At 29.0% G+C, this 12,878-nt stretch overlaps 1 protein-coding gene across 2 annotated transcripts in view; it reads left to right on the top strand.

The window, feature by feature from the left end:
• The first annotated feature begins 9,479 nt into the window (after nucleotides 1-9,479).
• The window catches only part of LOC100789609 (BTB/POZ domain-containing protein At3g50780), a 5,852-nt gene continuing 2,453 nt past the window's right edge, over nucleotides 9,480-12,878 (top strand). Inside the window, exons 1-3 of one of the 2 annotated variants that reach the window (XM_014769053.3) lie at nucleotides 9,480-9,530; nucleotides 9,820-9,997; nucleotides 10,294-11,305. In XM_014769053.3, coding sequence (XP_014624539.1) covers nucleotides 10,643-11,305 — 663 coding nt within the window. In that variant the 5' untranslated portion in view covers nucleotides 9,480-9,530; nucleotides 9,820-9,997; nucleotides 10,294-10,642. Of the gene's footprint in view, nucleotides 9,677-9,819; nucleotides 9,998-10,293; nucleotides 11,306-12,878 lie in introns of both variants that reach the window. The other variant, XM_003547955.4, reaches the window with a different exon arrangement.

The following is a 12,878-nucleotide window of genomic DNA, read 5'->3' as shown; positions in this document are numbered from 1 at the left end:
GTACTCTCATCTTGTTAGTTAATTTTTTTTACTTCTAAATATTTTTTCTTTTTCTTTTTTATTTTTTTAAATATGTAGAGAAACACCCCTAATAATAATAATAATAATAATAATAATAATAAATAACTATTTATTTATATATAAAATTATTTTTGAATGATAATATATAATAATTCAAAATTATAATAAATAACTATTGAGAATTTGCTATGAAAATATTGAGAATTTAATTTTTAATTTATATTTTAATTTTTCAAAATACATTCTTAATTTTAATTTAAAATTTAACAATTATAGAGCATTAAATTTGATTTAATGACTATTTCAAAAAAAAATATCAATCATCTCAAATCAATTTTTATTTTTATTTTTAAATTTTATTTTCTCTCATATTTAGTTTTAAATTAAATTTAAATAATTTTTTAAAATTATTTTTCAATAATTAAAAATATAATTTATAAATATAAATAATATTTATTATAAATTTTAATCATATAAGTTAAATATTTACTAATGTGTAACCTTTTATATATTTTTTTAATTATATAAATTTTAATTTTTTAATTTAATCGACGCATTGTAGTATTTGTTGAGATGGACAGACATGGTAGATAACTTTCAATCTTATCCGTGTAATTTTTATCCAACTTAATTAATTTTTCAATCTATGGCGTTAAAGAAAGGATCTTTTCCCCATCAATCAAAACTCGATGTCATAAATATTAAATAATTAATAATAATTGAAATATTTTGATCACAAAAAAAATTTAAAACAATCGAAATATGAAAAAGGAAAGAATCGATGAATCTGATATATGTAATCTCGCTGGCACCTTTCGTGTCTCTTACCACTGTTGTTGGCGACTGGGTTTGCTGGGAAGAGGAAATGCGCATTTTAAGATTTAGGATTTAGGGTTTAAAAAAAATAAGTTGGCTATTTTGATACCTAGTTTACCCTTTCCTATAACAATATTATTTCATCAACATTTTATTAATACATGATTAATGTAATTAAGTTTTGAACCGATGATTATTAGTCTTTTACTCAACTCAAAGAATTAAAGTTTATGAGAATATTTTGGAGTTTAAACCAAAGATCTTAATAATTAAAGCTTATGAGAATATCTTGGAGTTTAAACCAAAGATCTTTAAGTTTGATAGTTACAAAAAATATTATGATTTATAATTAACTAATATAATATAAAAAAACCTTTACATTATTTTGTATAATTAAAAAAGATAACTACCAGTATATGAACAAAAAATTTAGTTAATGTCCAATAAATATACTTTTGTGCCTATGTTTTATTCACTCACGTAGTGCATGATTGGATAGAAAGACATAAGGCTATGAATTGATTATATTAACTCTATCTTAATGTTAAATAATAATCTTTTCTTCTAAAAGGGTCAAGCTGAACCTTTTTTATTCATAATTATTAACAAATTCATCACAAAAATATTTTTCTATTCTCTAAAAAATTAATAATATTATAAAATGATCAATTCATACATATTCCGATAACTTATTGCATAAAAAGTGATTTTTTATACAACCTAAATGAAAATATATTATTTAAAATTAATTTCAATCAATAAATCCAATTATACAATTATTTATCCCAATTATTTTTAAAATAAATTCTATACAATAATTATTTTACTTATATATATATATATATATATATATATATATATATATATATATATATATATATACACACACACTAATTTAAACAGGGTTGTGATTTACATTCTTTGTGGTTCACGTTAACTCTTAATGAGCAGGTGAGCCCGTCTTGAACGACACAAAATGAGTCAAGTTTTGAGATTAATAATTAGTTAGGTACGTGTTCTTCACTACAATCTATAGAAAAAATGGTTATTAGTAATAGTTGGGTTACCCTTTGGAGTAACACGTGGGACATGCAGTGTATTGGTAGCCCAAAAAATATAACAGGAGCCTTAGCATGTGGATGTAATTTGTCCTTCTTCATGAAAAAAATTAGTAACATGTTTCTATCATTCTTTTCTCTTTTCTTGTCCTCTTTCATGTTTGGAAATTAGATAGAACTAATCATTACAAACTCTATGATTGCACTAATTAAAGCCACCCCCACAGGCATGTGTAATTGCTTGAAAGAAATTAAAAAGGAAACGAGTCAAAAGTTAAACAAATTATTGGATATATGACATTGTCTAAAATATGAGCCTATTGATATTTGTTTGAGTCTTTGAGATGAGAGAAACTGGGAAAAGCAAACACCAGCTTCACAAAGAAATGTTTGGCAGGGAAATTTTCTATCAATCCCTTTTGTTGGGCATCTTACATCAAAGGGGCCATAATAAATTAAAGTTGCTTTGGATGTGAGATGGACTATTCTGTGGCAAATCAATAATTGATTAATTAGGAGAAGGTGACGTTGTAATTTGGAGGGTGTTGTGGCATAATCAATCGTTTACCTTTGATGCAAATTGCATTCATTCATATCCAACTTATTATGATAGATGAGCAATCCTAAAATTGAACTGAATCGAATTATTTTATAGAAGCTCTGCTACTTCTGCTACTGCCAGTAAGCAAAGAATTTCTCCTCAATGAAAATATCAATAGGACTCTTTTACTCTCTTTTTTAACTTTATTACGACTCATTTGATTCTTCAGAATACACATACAACACAAAAATAATTAGAAAAATAATTATCTGATTTTAATATATATATATATATATATATATATATATATATATATATATATATATTAAATTCATATAATATTTTCTAATTAATTTATATTGGTCTGTTTGTATATGAAATAAATAAATAAGTAAACGTATATAATATAATAATTATTAAGTATAAAATAAGTCAAAATATTTTATAATATTAATGTGATTTTAAGGAACAATTTGAACTCAATTGTTTGGTGGCTTGAATTGAATTTAGTTTGAGTTAAAAAAAATTGTTTATATTAATTAAACTTGAGAGTCGAAGTTTGAGTTGAATTAATTTTTTTATTTTTTTGAGTTAAGCTAAAATAAATTCAACTCCATCTTACATATTTTCAACCCTACTTTTTTATTACACTTTTGTTAGTTTAAATAATAAAATAGAAAAGCCTTCATTTATTTAGTATGATTTTCCCCCAAAATGGATGCAATATGCATTTATATATGGGACATAATTGTGTTTAAATTAGGGAAGATTATTATAGGTTGTAAAATTTTATTTTTAAGTATTTAACACAATTGTATATATAAGATTTGATCTTGACACCATTGATTAAATAAATAGATAAATCTTGTATTAGTTGTTTTATATGCTTGATGATAAAAATAAGAAATGTATAGTATTACATATTTATATCAAAGTAACAACTTAGTTTATTATAAAAATCAGTTTGAATATATTTTTAAAAAATATTTCAGTTTAAGTGACCAACATGTGTTACATGAAGCGATATCATGCTATAGTTAATTTGATCATGAAGCATAACCGTGATCTTGGGTTCGATTAGTTCGAGTTTAAGATAAAATTAGATATGAATCTGATTATGGGTAAGTTTATTTAAACTTATTTATTAAAATAAGTGCTTATTTTAATAAAATAAATATTTTTTTAGTGTGTTTATATAAACGGTTTCGGCTAAAAAAAGTTTTTTTTTCTTATTTTAAGAAGTAAATCTAATATTTTTCTTAAAAAGTTGCTTATATAAAAAATAATCATTTTGATTTTTTTTAAGTTAAACAAACTCATCCTATATTTAATTGATTTGTTTTAATTCAGTTCTAATTTATTTTGTTGAATCCAAACCTAACTAACTTGATCAATATCATGTAGGTTTTTTTGTCAAAAAAGTAATATCATGTTGGTTTGATTTAGGTAACCAGATTATGATTAAAAATGAGTTTTTTTTTTCTTTCAATTTTAATTAAAGTTTTTATCTCCGCTAAATGTTTATTTTATATTTTTTAATTTACATTGATCAAGGGTAAACTTAATTTTTATTTTTAATGACTAATTATTTATTTTAATTAATATTTAGTTATCACTTTACATATCTCATTAATTTTATTACTTAAAACATGATAAGAAAAATTTATACAATAAACATGATTAAATTAACAATTTTTTTGGTGAATTAAATTAAAACACTTTATAACAAACAAATAAGATTAATGGATATCAAAATAAATAAATAAAGAAAAAATAAGTACTACAATTTAAAAATTATTAAAAGTTAAGAAATAATTTATTGAATCTTCGGGTTGGTTTGAATTGCAAAAAGCTAAACCCAAAAGTCACACTGATTATAATTAGTTTTATTTAAATTGAGAAATTTATGGGATGAATCTAATATGATAACATCTTTAATTAAGAGTTTTCTTGTACTAAATCAAATTTTTATGAGAATAAATTGCACTACTCAATAACTTATGGGATTAGTAGTACATAAAATGAATGTTCTAAATATGATTATTGATAACTATTAAAAACTGTTAATGAAAAAATATAAAAATAATTACTACTGTAAACATTTAGACTTAATGACTTAAAGATGTAAATCGTCTTCAGCAAGTATTAAACAAATTTGAATAAATTAATTTTTCATGTTAGGAGACAAAAGTAATTATTCTCCATTATTTTTTTTTATCAAATTGTAGGACTATATCTTAGGATAAAACAAAAAATTGAGAGAAAGAGAGTGATGACAAAGCATCTCTTTTCCCCTAGAAGAATCCAATTAATGGTAACAAACAAAACACTTCAAATTAATATTCTTAAATTTTATCATAAAGTTAAATGATAAATGTTAACTAATATTATTAGGTACTAGTTAAAAAATTTAGAAATATTTTAAGCTCTTGCTAATTAGTATCCTTGGAACATTAAATAAAAAATTAAAAAAAATATTTATTGTAAAAATTATAAGAAAACATAAAAAATTATAAACATTATAATTTTATGCATCTTAATAAAAATATTTTTTCGTATAGTTTAACCAATTTCTTAAAAATACTAATTAATATTTATTATATTTTTATTAGAAGATAAAAAATTATATTGTATATGATATTTTTATTAATCTTCTATTATTTTCACACTAATTGTTTTCAATGTTAGGAAGACCCAAAGTTTAATAGTGACCCTTACAATAGTTTGGAACATCGGATTCAAGATCACACATGTATTGTATGTTATAACTTTATTTGTTCTCGTTCGTCGCTTACCTATCTTTAGTAATAAAAGAACAACCAGTTGAGCCACGCGTCGTCTCCTTCGTTTTTGGAATTATTTTATTTCTCTCACTTGCACCTTGCCTCGACTTCGTTCCTTTACATCTTCGTTCCACAGTTTTGTGCTTTTTGTTCAAATTTCATTTTGAAATCAATAGGTTAAGTTACGACGACGTTAGCTTGCAGGCCTGGAATGTCACGTCGCCGAGCTTCAGCTGCATCAACCTGCGTTGAGCTTCCTCATCTTCTTTGTTCCTTCATTTCACAACTTATTTCAAATTTCAATTTCAAAAATCATAATTTTCTTCTCACTAGCTTCTAGACCTACGAGGTGACCTGAGCCAGCTATGTTGATTCTGCATTTCATACCAAAAATCCCAACTAGGTATCAATTGTGCCTAGCTTCCCATTAGTTTTCTTTCAACCTCATTTCTCGATTCCAATTGGATGTTCAGCAACCTAAACGAGATCATGCATTTTCATTCTCCGTTGTATAAAGGTTGTGTTAACTGTGTTTATTCAACAAGCTCACGTAAATTGGTAAGGGTCATGGTCTATTTTGTAGATAGATTAATGTCGTTTTATGTATTATAAAGAACCTTATTTTTTAGTTTATGTGATTTTTTAATATTATCGCGATTCAATTTGTAGTAACCTTAGTTCTATTCCGCATTTTCATTTTATGATGTAGGAAGCTTCTGCAGTTGTCACCTTAACAACCTCACCCTACTTTGTAAGTGTGTTTCTATCTATATATGGACTCATTTAGACTAATGAATTTTTAACAATCATGTTTTGGATTTTTTAAATTTTTGCAGTTGGTGTTGAAAGTTTAATGGCCGCTGGTATGGATTTAACACAATTTGTTTCATTTGCAGTGCTTCTGTTAAATAATATGTGTGATTTGTAGTGGTTCTGTTTGCAATAACTGAAGTTTGTGTATTTGTATAGCATTGTTTCGTAGATTGAACTCCATAATCGAAATAGATGACCAAAAGGAAACTTGGAAGATTGATGTTTGAGTGATAAACATGTGGACAATACCTAGATCGCCTTAGTCTATTTTTGAGCTAATTTTAGTTGACAAGAAGGTCAGATTAACTGATTTTAAGTGCCTATGTTGTATGCTTTGGTTGTTGATAGTTGTTTATACCAATTTAAAAATAACACAATATAAATGATGTGCAAAATGAATTTTCTTTCAAAAATAGCTTAGATGGGACGAATGAGACTGTGAAAGGGAAGGTTCTGACATTTTCACAAAATGTAGCTCACTTAGAAGACGAGGAAGGATGATCCATAATTTAGCCAAACCAGTTGATGTGGTGAGCTTGCTTCTTTAGCTTTTGAGTCTCTACTCTACTTATGCCTGTACACGTGGACATTATAATCTATAGTGCAAACAAATCTTTTGTTTTTTGATGGATAACATAGAAAAAGAGGAATTTTTAAATTTCTAATAACACTATTGTTTTACAACTTGCCTATCTAATATCAATGCATGATTTTGAAAGGAAAAAGCAAAAGGAGGAGAGATCGGAGAGTTAATTCAAAACATTGAAACTTATGAAGAATGCACAAATGAAATATGGCTGAAAAATATGTGTGTTCAAATATCTAAAAAAGTGACAAAACTATGTGTATTCAAATATCTTCCTTGTGAGATATGGCTTCTAGAATAATGTGTGTTCAATCACTCAAACTTGGACTTGGACATGTTGTGAAGAATGTTGTTTTTAGTATATACATCTTTGTGGCATACTAAGATATATTATACATAGTGGTAGAAAGCTCATGTTTTTGTTAATTTGTATATTATCTTGGATGCCTTCATGAACAAGAATTCACCAAGCTTGTGCTTCATGAGTATAAAACTGCTAGAAATATGACTGAGTAGTTTGCTGCTTTGGTTGCCATAGCCTAGAACCCTGATAAAATCCGTGATAATGTTCTTGCTGACTTTTGTGGCAAGTTGCTACATCATTTCTTGGTAAATTTCCATATCCGTGACTTTGTTTTTAAAATTATTATTTTGATGTTAGACATGTCTCCATATTGATTCTTTATCAATGTATCCCTTGTTATAAACTTTACGTCATATGTTGATGGTGAAGCTAGATTTAATTGATGATGTCATTTTATAACAATTTCCAACATGCTTCTTTATAATACCTACTATGGCTTTGCTTAATCTTTTCTGTTTTGACATTCCTGGTAATGTTGAAAATGTTCGGAAACGCATAAGCAACCCAACATTTGATCTGCGTAATTTAGTACGATATTAAATTTGTAACTTAATTTCAATTGATTGAAATCAAGGCTGATGAAAAAAGTATTTATGATGTGTTTGATTAAATTATTAGATTCCTCTTGAAAAATTAGTTGTGTTTTAATCACTCAAACTTGGACTTGGACATGCTTTGAAGAATGTTGCTCTTGGTATATATACATGTTTGTTGCATACTAAGATATAGTATACATGGTGATAGCAAGCTCATGTTTTTTTTTAAAAATTTATATCTTATCTTGGATGTCTTCATGAACAAGAATTCACCAAGCTTGTGCTGCATGAGTATAAAACTGGTATAAATATGACTGAACAGTTTGTTCTTATGACTATCATAGCCCACTGGTAAAATCTATGATGATGCTCTTGCTGACTTTTGTGGCAAGCTGCTGCATTGTTTCTTGATAAATTTCCATATTTGATATTTGTGACTTTGTTTTTGGATAAAGTTAGGCGCGGCTACTAAAACCAAGTCAAATGGCAAGTTGTTCAGCCCAAAATAGGCAATTGTGAATCAACATTCAACGCTCATTATCTTCTGAATCATTCAATCAAGTGTTGGATTGTCATTGGCGTCCATGCTCTAATAGTACTGCAGTAGACTAGTACTACTAAATCTATCATGTTTAGATTCGTTGGCAGTTTTCAGTAATTAGTATTCTTCGTATACTTTGAACAGTTAAATTTTGCTTGACCGGAAATTAATCAATGCATGCCAAACTTTAGGTTGGGAGGATTCGTTTTCCATGCAAGAAATTAAAGAAGGAAAAAGGGTTAGGTTAGGTTTTATGACAGTAAACGCATAGTGATTTAATAGTGCTCGTTAGGTGTGTGACATACAAACATGCAACTAAGCATCTGAGAATTACTACTTATAATAGTCTTATGTACAATAAAAAATAGAATAAAAGTCTCATAATCTCAACATAGTCTTATTTAAAAATTAAACTTTTGACCACATATCTAAAATACAAAATTCTATATCTCGATTTTACATATGATACTATTTCTCATTATACCATTAAAATTTAAAATGGCATCACATACATATGCCATAAACGTTTAACTAGTGATTGGATATCATACCAAGCTTCCAAATTTAGATGCCCCACACGGTGTGAACCTAATGGACTGGCTCAATATTGCACTAGAAAAAGTTGTGCAACCGAACATAACAGGGTCAACAAAAGAACAAGCACCGCCATCCAATTCTCTGAAGAACGAAGAAGGCAACAGAGCATATTCTGCTTTTGGTTTGGACTACACACACCAACCATCGTTTTCGGTCCCCCAAAAAACCATAATATTTAACTGCAACTTTCATCATTATAAACTCAAAAACAAAAACAAAAGAATAAGGAGAAGTGTGCAGTTTTGATTTAGCAAAATACCAAGAGGAAAATGTCAGCAGCAATCTGTGTAATATATATTTTTTGATATTCTTTTGTTATTAATTAAAATTTAATAAAAATTATGGGTCTATTTCTTATTCAATGAATTTATAGTTTCTAATAAACTAATTGTTAAATTAAATTAATTTAAAAAATCAAGAAGCATATTCTTTCCATCAGATGCAACAACTTGCTTTGTCCTGCTTCACCAATCATTCGAAGTTAAATTAAGAAGTATATTTAAAAGGAATAAAAGATTACAAAATAAAATAAAATACTTCATATATATATATATATATGATATTAAGATATAAAATGTGACTCAACAAGAATGGTAATAATTCTTTAAAAATGAATTTTTTTATGTAAGAGTAGTTTCTAAAAATGTTTCTGTTAAAACAATAATTTCTTAAAATTCATAAAGATTAAGATTTATAATAGACGTAAATATTAATCAATAATTAAAAATATATTAGAAAAAAAAAGTGTTATGCCTTCACTTCCCTCCTCAAATACTAATTGAATACTACAAGTACTTTTTTAAATTGCTGGCATGCTTCTGTTATCAATCCATAACAAGATTCAAACTCACTCTTGAACCTAAAAATCATAGAGGTAAGGAAAAGCAAGCCATTTACTTTTTCTTTTTTCTCTTCTTCCCAAAACAAAAACAGTCACTTTTACACAATGCCACCAAAATGGTGTAAAATTATTCTGGGGTCCAACAAGACCAAGTGATGCAAATTCTGAGACCCACTGAGGTACAAAGACAATCATCATCAAAAGCATGGAAACACACCCCATGAGCCATCATCATCATCCATTAGTTTCTTCCCTTTTTTGCTTTTCTTTCTTTCTTTTTTTCTGATTCTAATTCTAATTCCTTCTACTTTACAAATTAAAGAGGTTGCAACTGTGTGCTGCACTGTGGCTAGAACTACATGTTCTGTGGTTCCCTTCATGCTTTGCACTGTGGCTGGCTCCTGTTCTGTCAATTTTCACTCTCTGGGGGTTCAGTTTGAGTTAGCTCAAGATAAAGACATGGATTCTCAGAGGTTTCTCATTTGACAAAAATTGTCTTGGTAAGTTCAATGCTTTTGGCGGTGCTGCGGTTACTAGTGTCAAGAGAAAGAACCCGTTTTTCTGTGTGCTTTTGGCCTTTTCCTCTCTCTCTCTCTAGTTTTTCTCTTTTGGCTTGAGAACTCTTCGGTTATACTTTTAAAATTAAAAATGCTTTAATCTCTCTCTCTCTCTCTCTCTCTCTCTCTCTCTCTCTGAAGTAAAATTATAGTGATTTGGGATTCAAGCAAGTCTTTTGAGAAAAAAATAAAATCAAAGAGCATTTCTCATTTTCCATGCAATTTCTATGTCACTGCAGTATTTCTTTGAGGGAAGAAGAAGTAGATCAAGTTAAAAGATTGCAGATATGCTTATGTGGCTTGTTTTGATGTTTACTTAGTTATGAGGGAAAAACACTATTTTCAAGGGAAGAGCTGAACTTGCGGAAAGAGTGGAACAAAATTTGCCGAGAGATTTTCTTTCCTTTGACTTGACTTGCAAGTACAATACAACCAATTTGGTTGTTTGCTACATAGGAAAACGAGGGGCTTGTTTGGTTTTTTCTTCCACTGCATCATTTTCAGTTTTTCACTATTTGTAATGCTCTCATTCTCATACCTTGTTCTGCCTCATTAGCTTTGTGTGTGTGTGAAACCCTTGGTAGAGACATGGCAGAAATTAGGCTCACCAGGGTTGAGCAAGGCCAAACCAAGATTAAGAATGTTCCTATAGCTGTCACCCCAGAAGGGTTTTGGTGCTGCCCTTCCCCTGTGGTGTTTCAGAAAAGCCTCAAAACTCAAAATCCTCTCAATAAACACAAACCCTCTTCACCACCCCCACCAAAAACCGGTGTTCAGAAAAAGCCAGTGGCCGTGCCTGTGTCTGTGTCAGTGAGTGAGAGAAGAACTGCATCATCTGCCCCTTCAAGATTGGTGCTTTCTGATGAAAAACAATGTTCAACTGCTCCAGAAAGGCCTCCACCTACCACCACATCTGTGGCTGCTGCAGAGAGGGCACCCAGGCAAAAAATTGAATCTTTGCCAAAGAAGGTTGCTATTGAGTTTGGTGAGCCTGGAACTTGTGATATGAAAGTGGTTTTGTTAGGAAAGCAGGGGTTTTGTGTCAAGTTGAGTGTTCACAGGGATGTTTTGACCCAGAAGAGTGGTTTCTTTTCTGAAAAACTCTCCGAACAATCGGGTTTGTCGTGCCTCCAAATCGCTGACTGCGAGGATGTGGAGATATATGTTGAAACTGTTGGTCTTATGTACTGTAAGGAGATGAAGCAACGGCTTATGAAGCAAAGTGTTTCTCGCATTCTTCGAATACTTAAGGTAATTTGCAATCTTTGTCTTGCTTTGGTGTTTTTTTTTTAATCAACCTTGACTTCTGTTAAGCTTACTCAACTCCGCTTTCTATAATGTGTTTCTGGGGTTGAATGTGTTGTTTTGCTATCAATCTTTTGTTTTAATAGGTATCATAATTTTTAGATTATCTTTATGGTGTCTCAGCATCTGTTCATTTGTTCTTTTGAAATACAATTTTGGCTTGAGTGCTTAATGTTCATGTCTCTGATAAAGAGAATTAATACTCCCCTCATTAATTATACTACTCGAGTTAAGAAATCAAACTACTACTATTAATGTTCATTTGTGATGCTGTAAACGAGTATTGATTATGAATTGGAAACTGCCGTAGTGAAACGGAAACTGGTGCATTACAGCTGTTTCAAGAATAATTTCTTTATAGGGCTATTTGTAGGTTTACTTTTCTTGGTAGGTCTTGATTGTTTTGACTTCATTACTTCTTTTCAACTCTGGTCTTAAAAGAGGAGGTGCTTCCATTACACAGGTTGGTCAAACTTTGATTGAGACCAAAAACAAAACAGATTTTGAGGAGTTATATGCTGGGCTTTTTTGTCAACATATGTAGCTTTTTTGCTTTATAAAAACTAATAGCAATAATATTTTATTGGAGGGCCTAAAGCTTGAGCTTTAGTAGCCTTACCCTTGGGCTGGCCCTGATGATAGATATTAACAAGTATATACTTATGTGCTCCTCAAAAGTATTTACATAGCTATCTTGTAATGCATACTTGTATGTAAATATATTTGACCCAGAAGGTCAACAGTTCTATTGCAGAATGAAGGGTTCCATGATCGAGAACTGTAGTAATGATCATGATATAATAATAGTGTCACATGGGGGCGGTTTATTTTTATGATTTCTGAGTTAATTACTTTTTATTGCCACAAGATCATCATATTATTTATGTTGGTCAAAACATTTTGGTCCTGTATCAACAAGGTATGATTATGAAAGGTTGTGGCTATTAGCCTAAAACTACAGTAGCTACTTTTGCAGCGTAATGCCCCTTCATTTAAAATATTTCTCCTTGTTATTTCAAACCACTGCATGAGGATTGAACTGTTTACCATTCTTCATTGTGTGAATTCCAGTTCCCTACTATTTAGATAGCTTACACCAATAACTTAAATAAGTTCAAACTTCAAAGGATCCTTCCTTTAATATATTATTATTTTTCCTGTTTATATATTCAACATTATTTTGAACCCATTTGTGTTATATATTTCCCTAACACATTGTTTTGAGTGTAAATAAAGAGAAAGGAAATAGAGAGGGAGATAGGATAAAAATACCAAAATTTCACTGTTTATTTGAGAGGAGAAATGGGAAGGAGAGTTTTTTGTGGGATCCAACCCCCTGAAATTGAAAAGGGGGAGGGGAGAGCTCTCTCTTTTTAAGTATTTTTTTAGTTTCATAAATAAATTTCTTATAAACTAAAACATTGAAATACTATAGTAAATAATTTTATGTCAAGATAAAATAATGGAGTAAAAAAGGTTTAAATATGTTGGGCCAAATTAATTTTTTAATTTGTATACT

The sequence above is a fragment of the Glycine max genome, chromosome 16, assembly GCF_000004515.6.
Source record: "Glycine max cultivar Williams 82 chromosome 16, Glycine_max_v4.0, whole genome shotgun sequence".
In the NCBI taxonomy this organism is placed as follows: Eukaryota; Viridiplantae; Streptophyta; class Magnoliopsida; order Fabales; family Fabaceae; genus Glycine; species Glycine max.
This window is presented reverse-complemented; position numbering and strand designations above follow the sequence as displayed.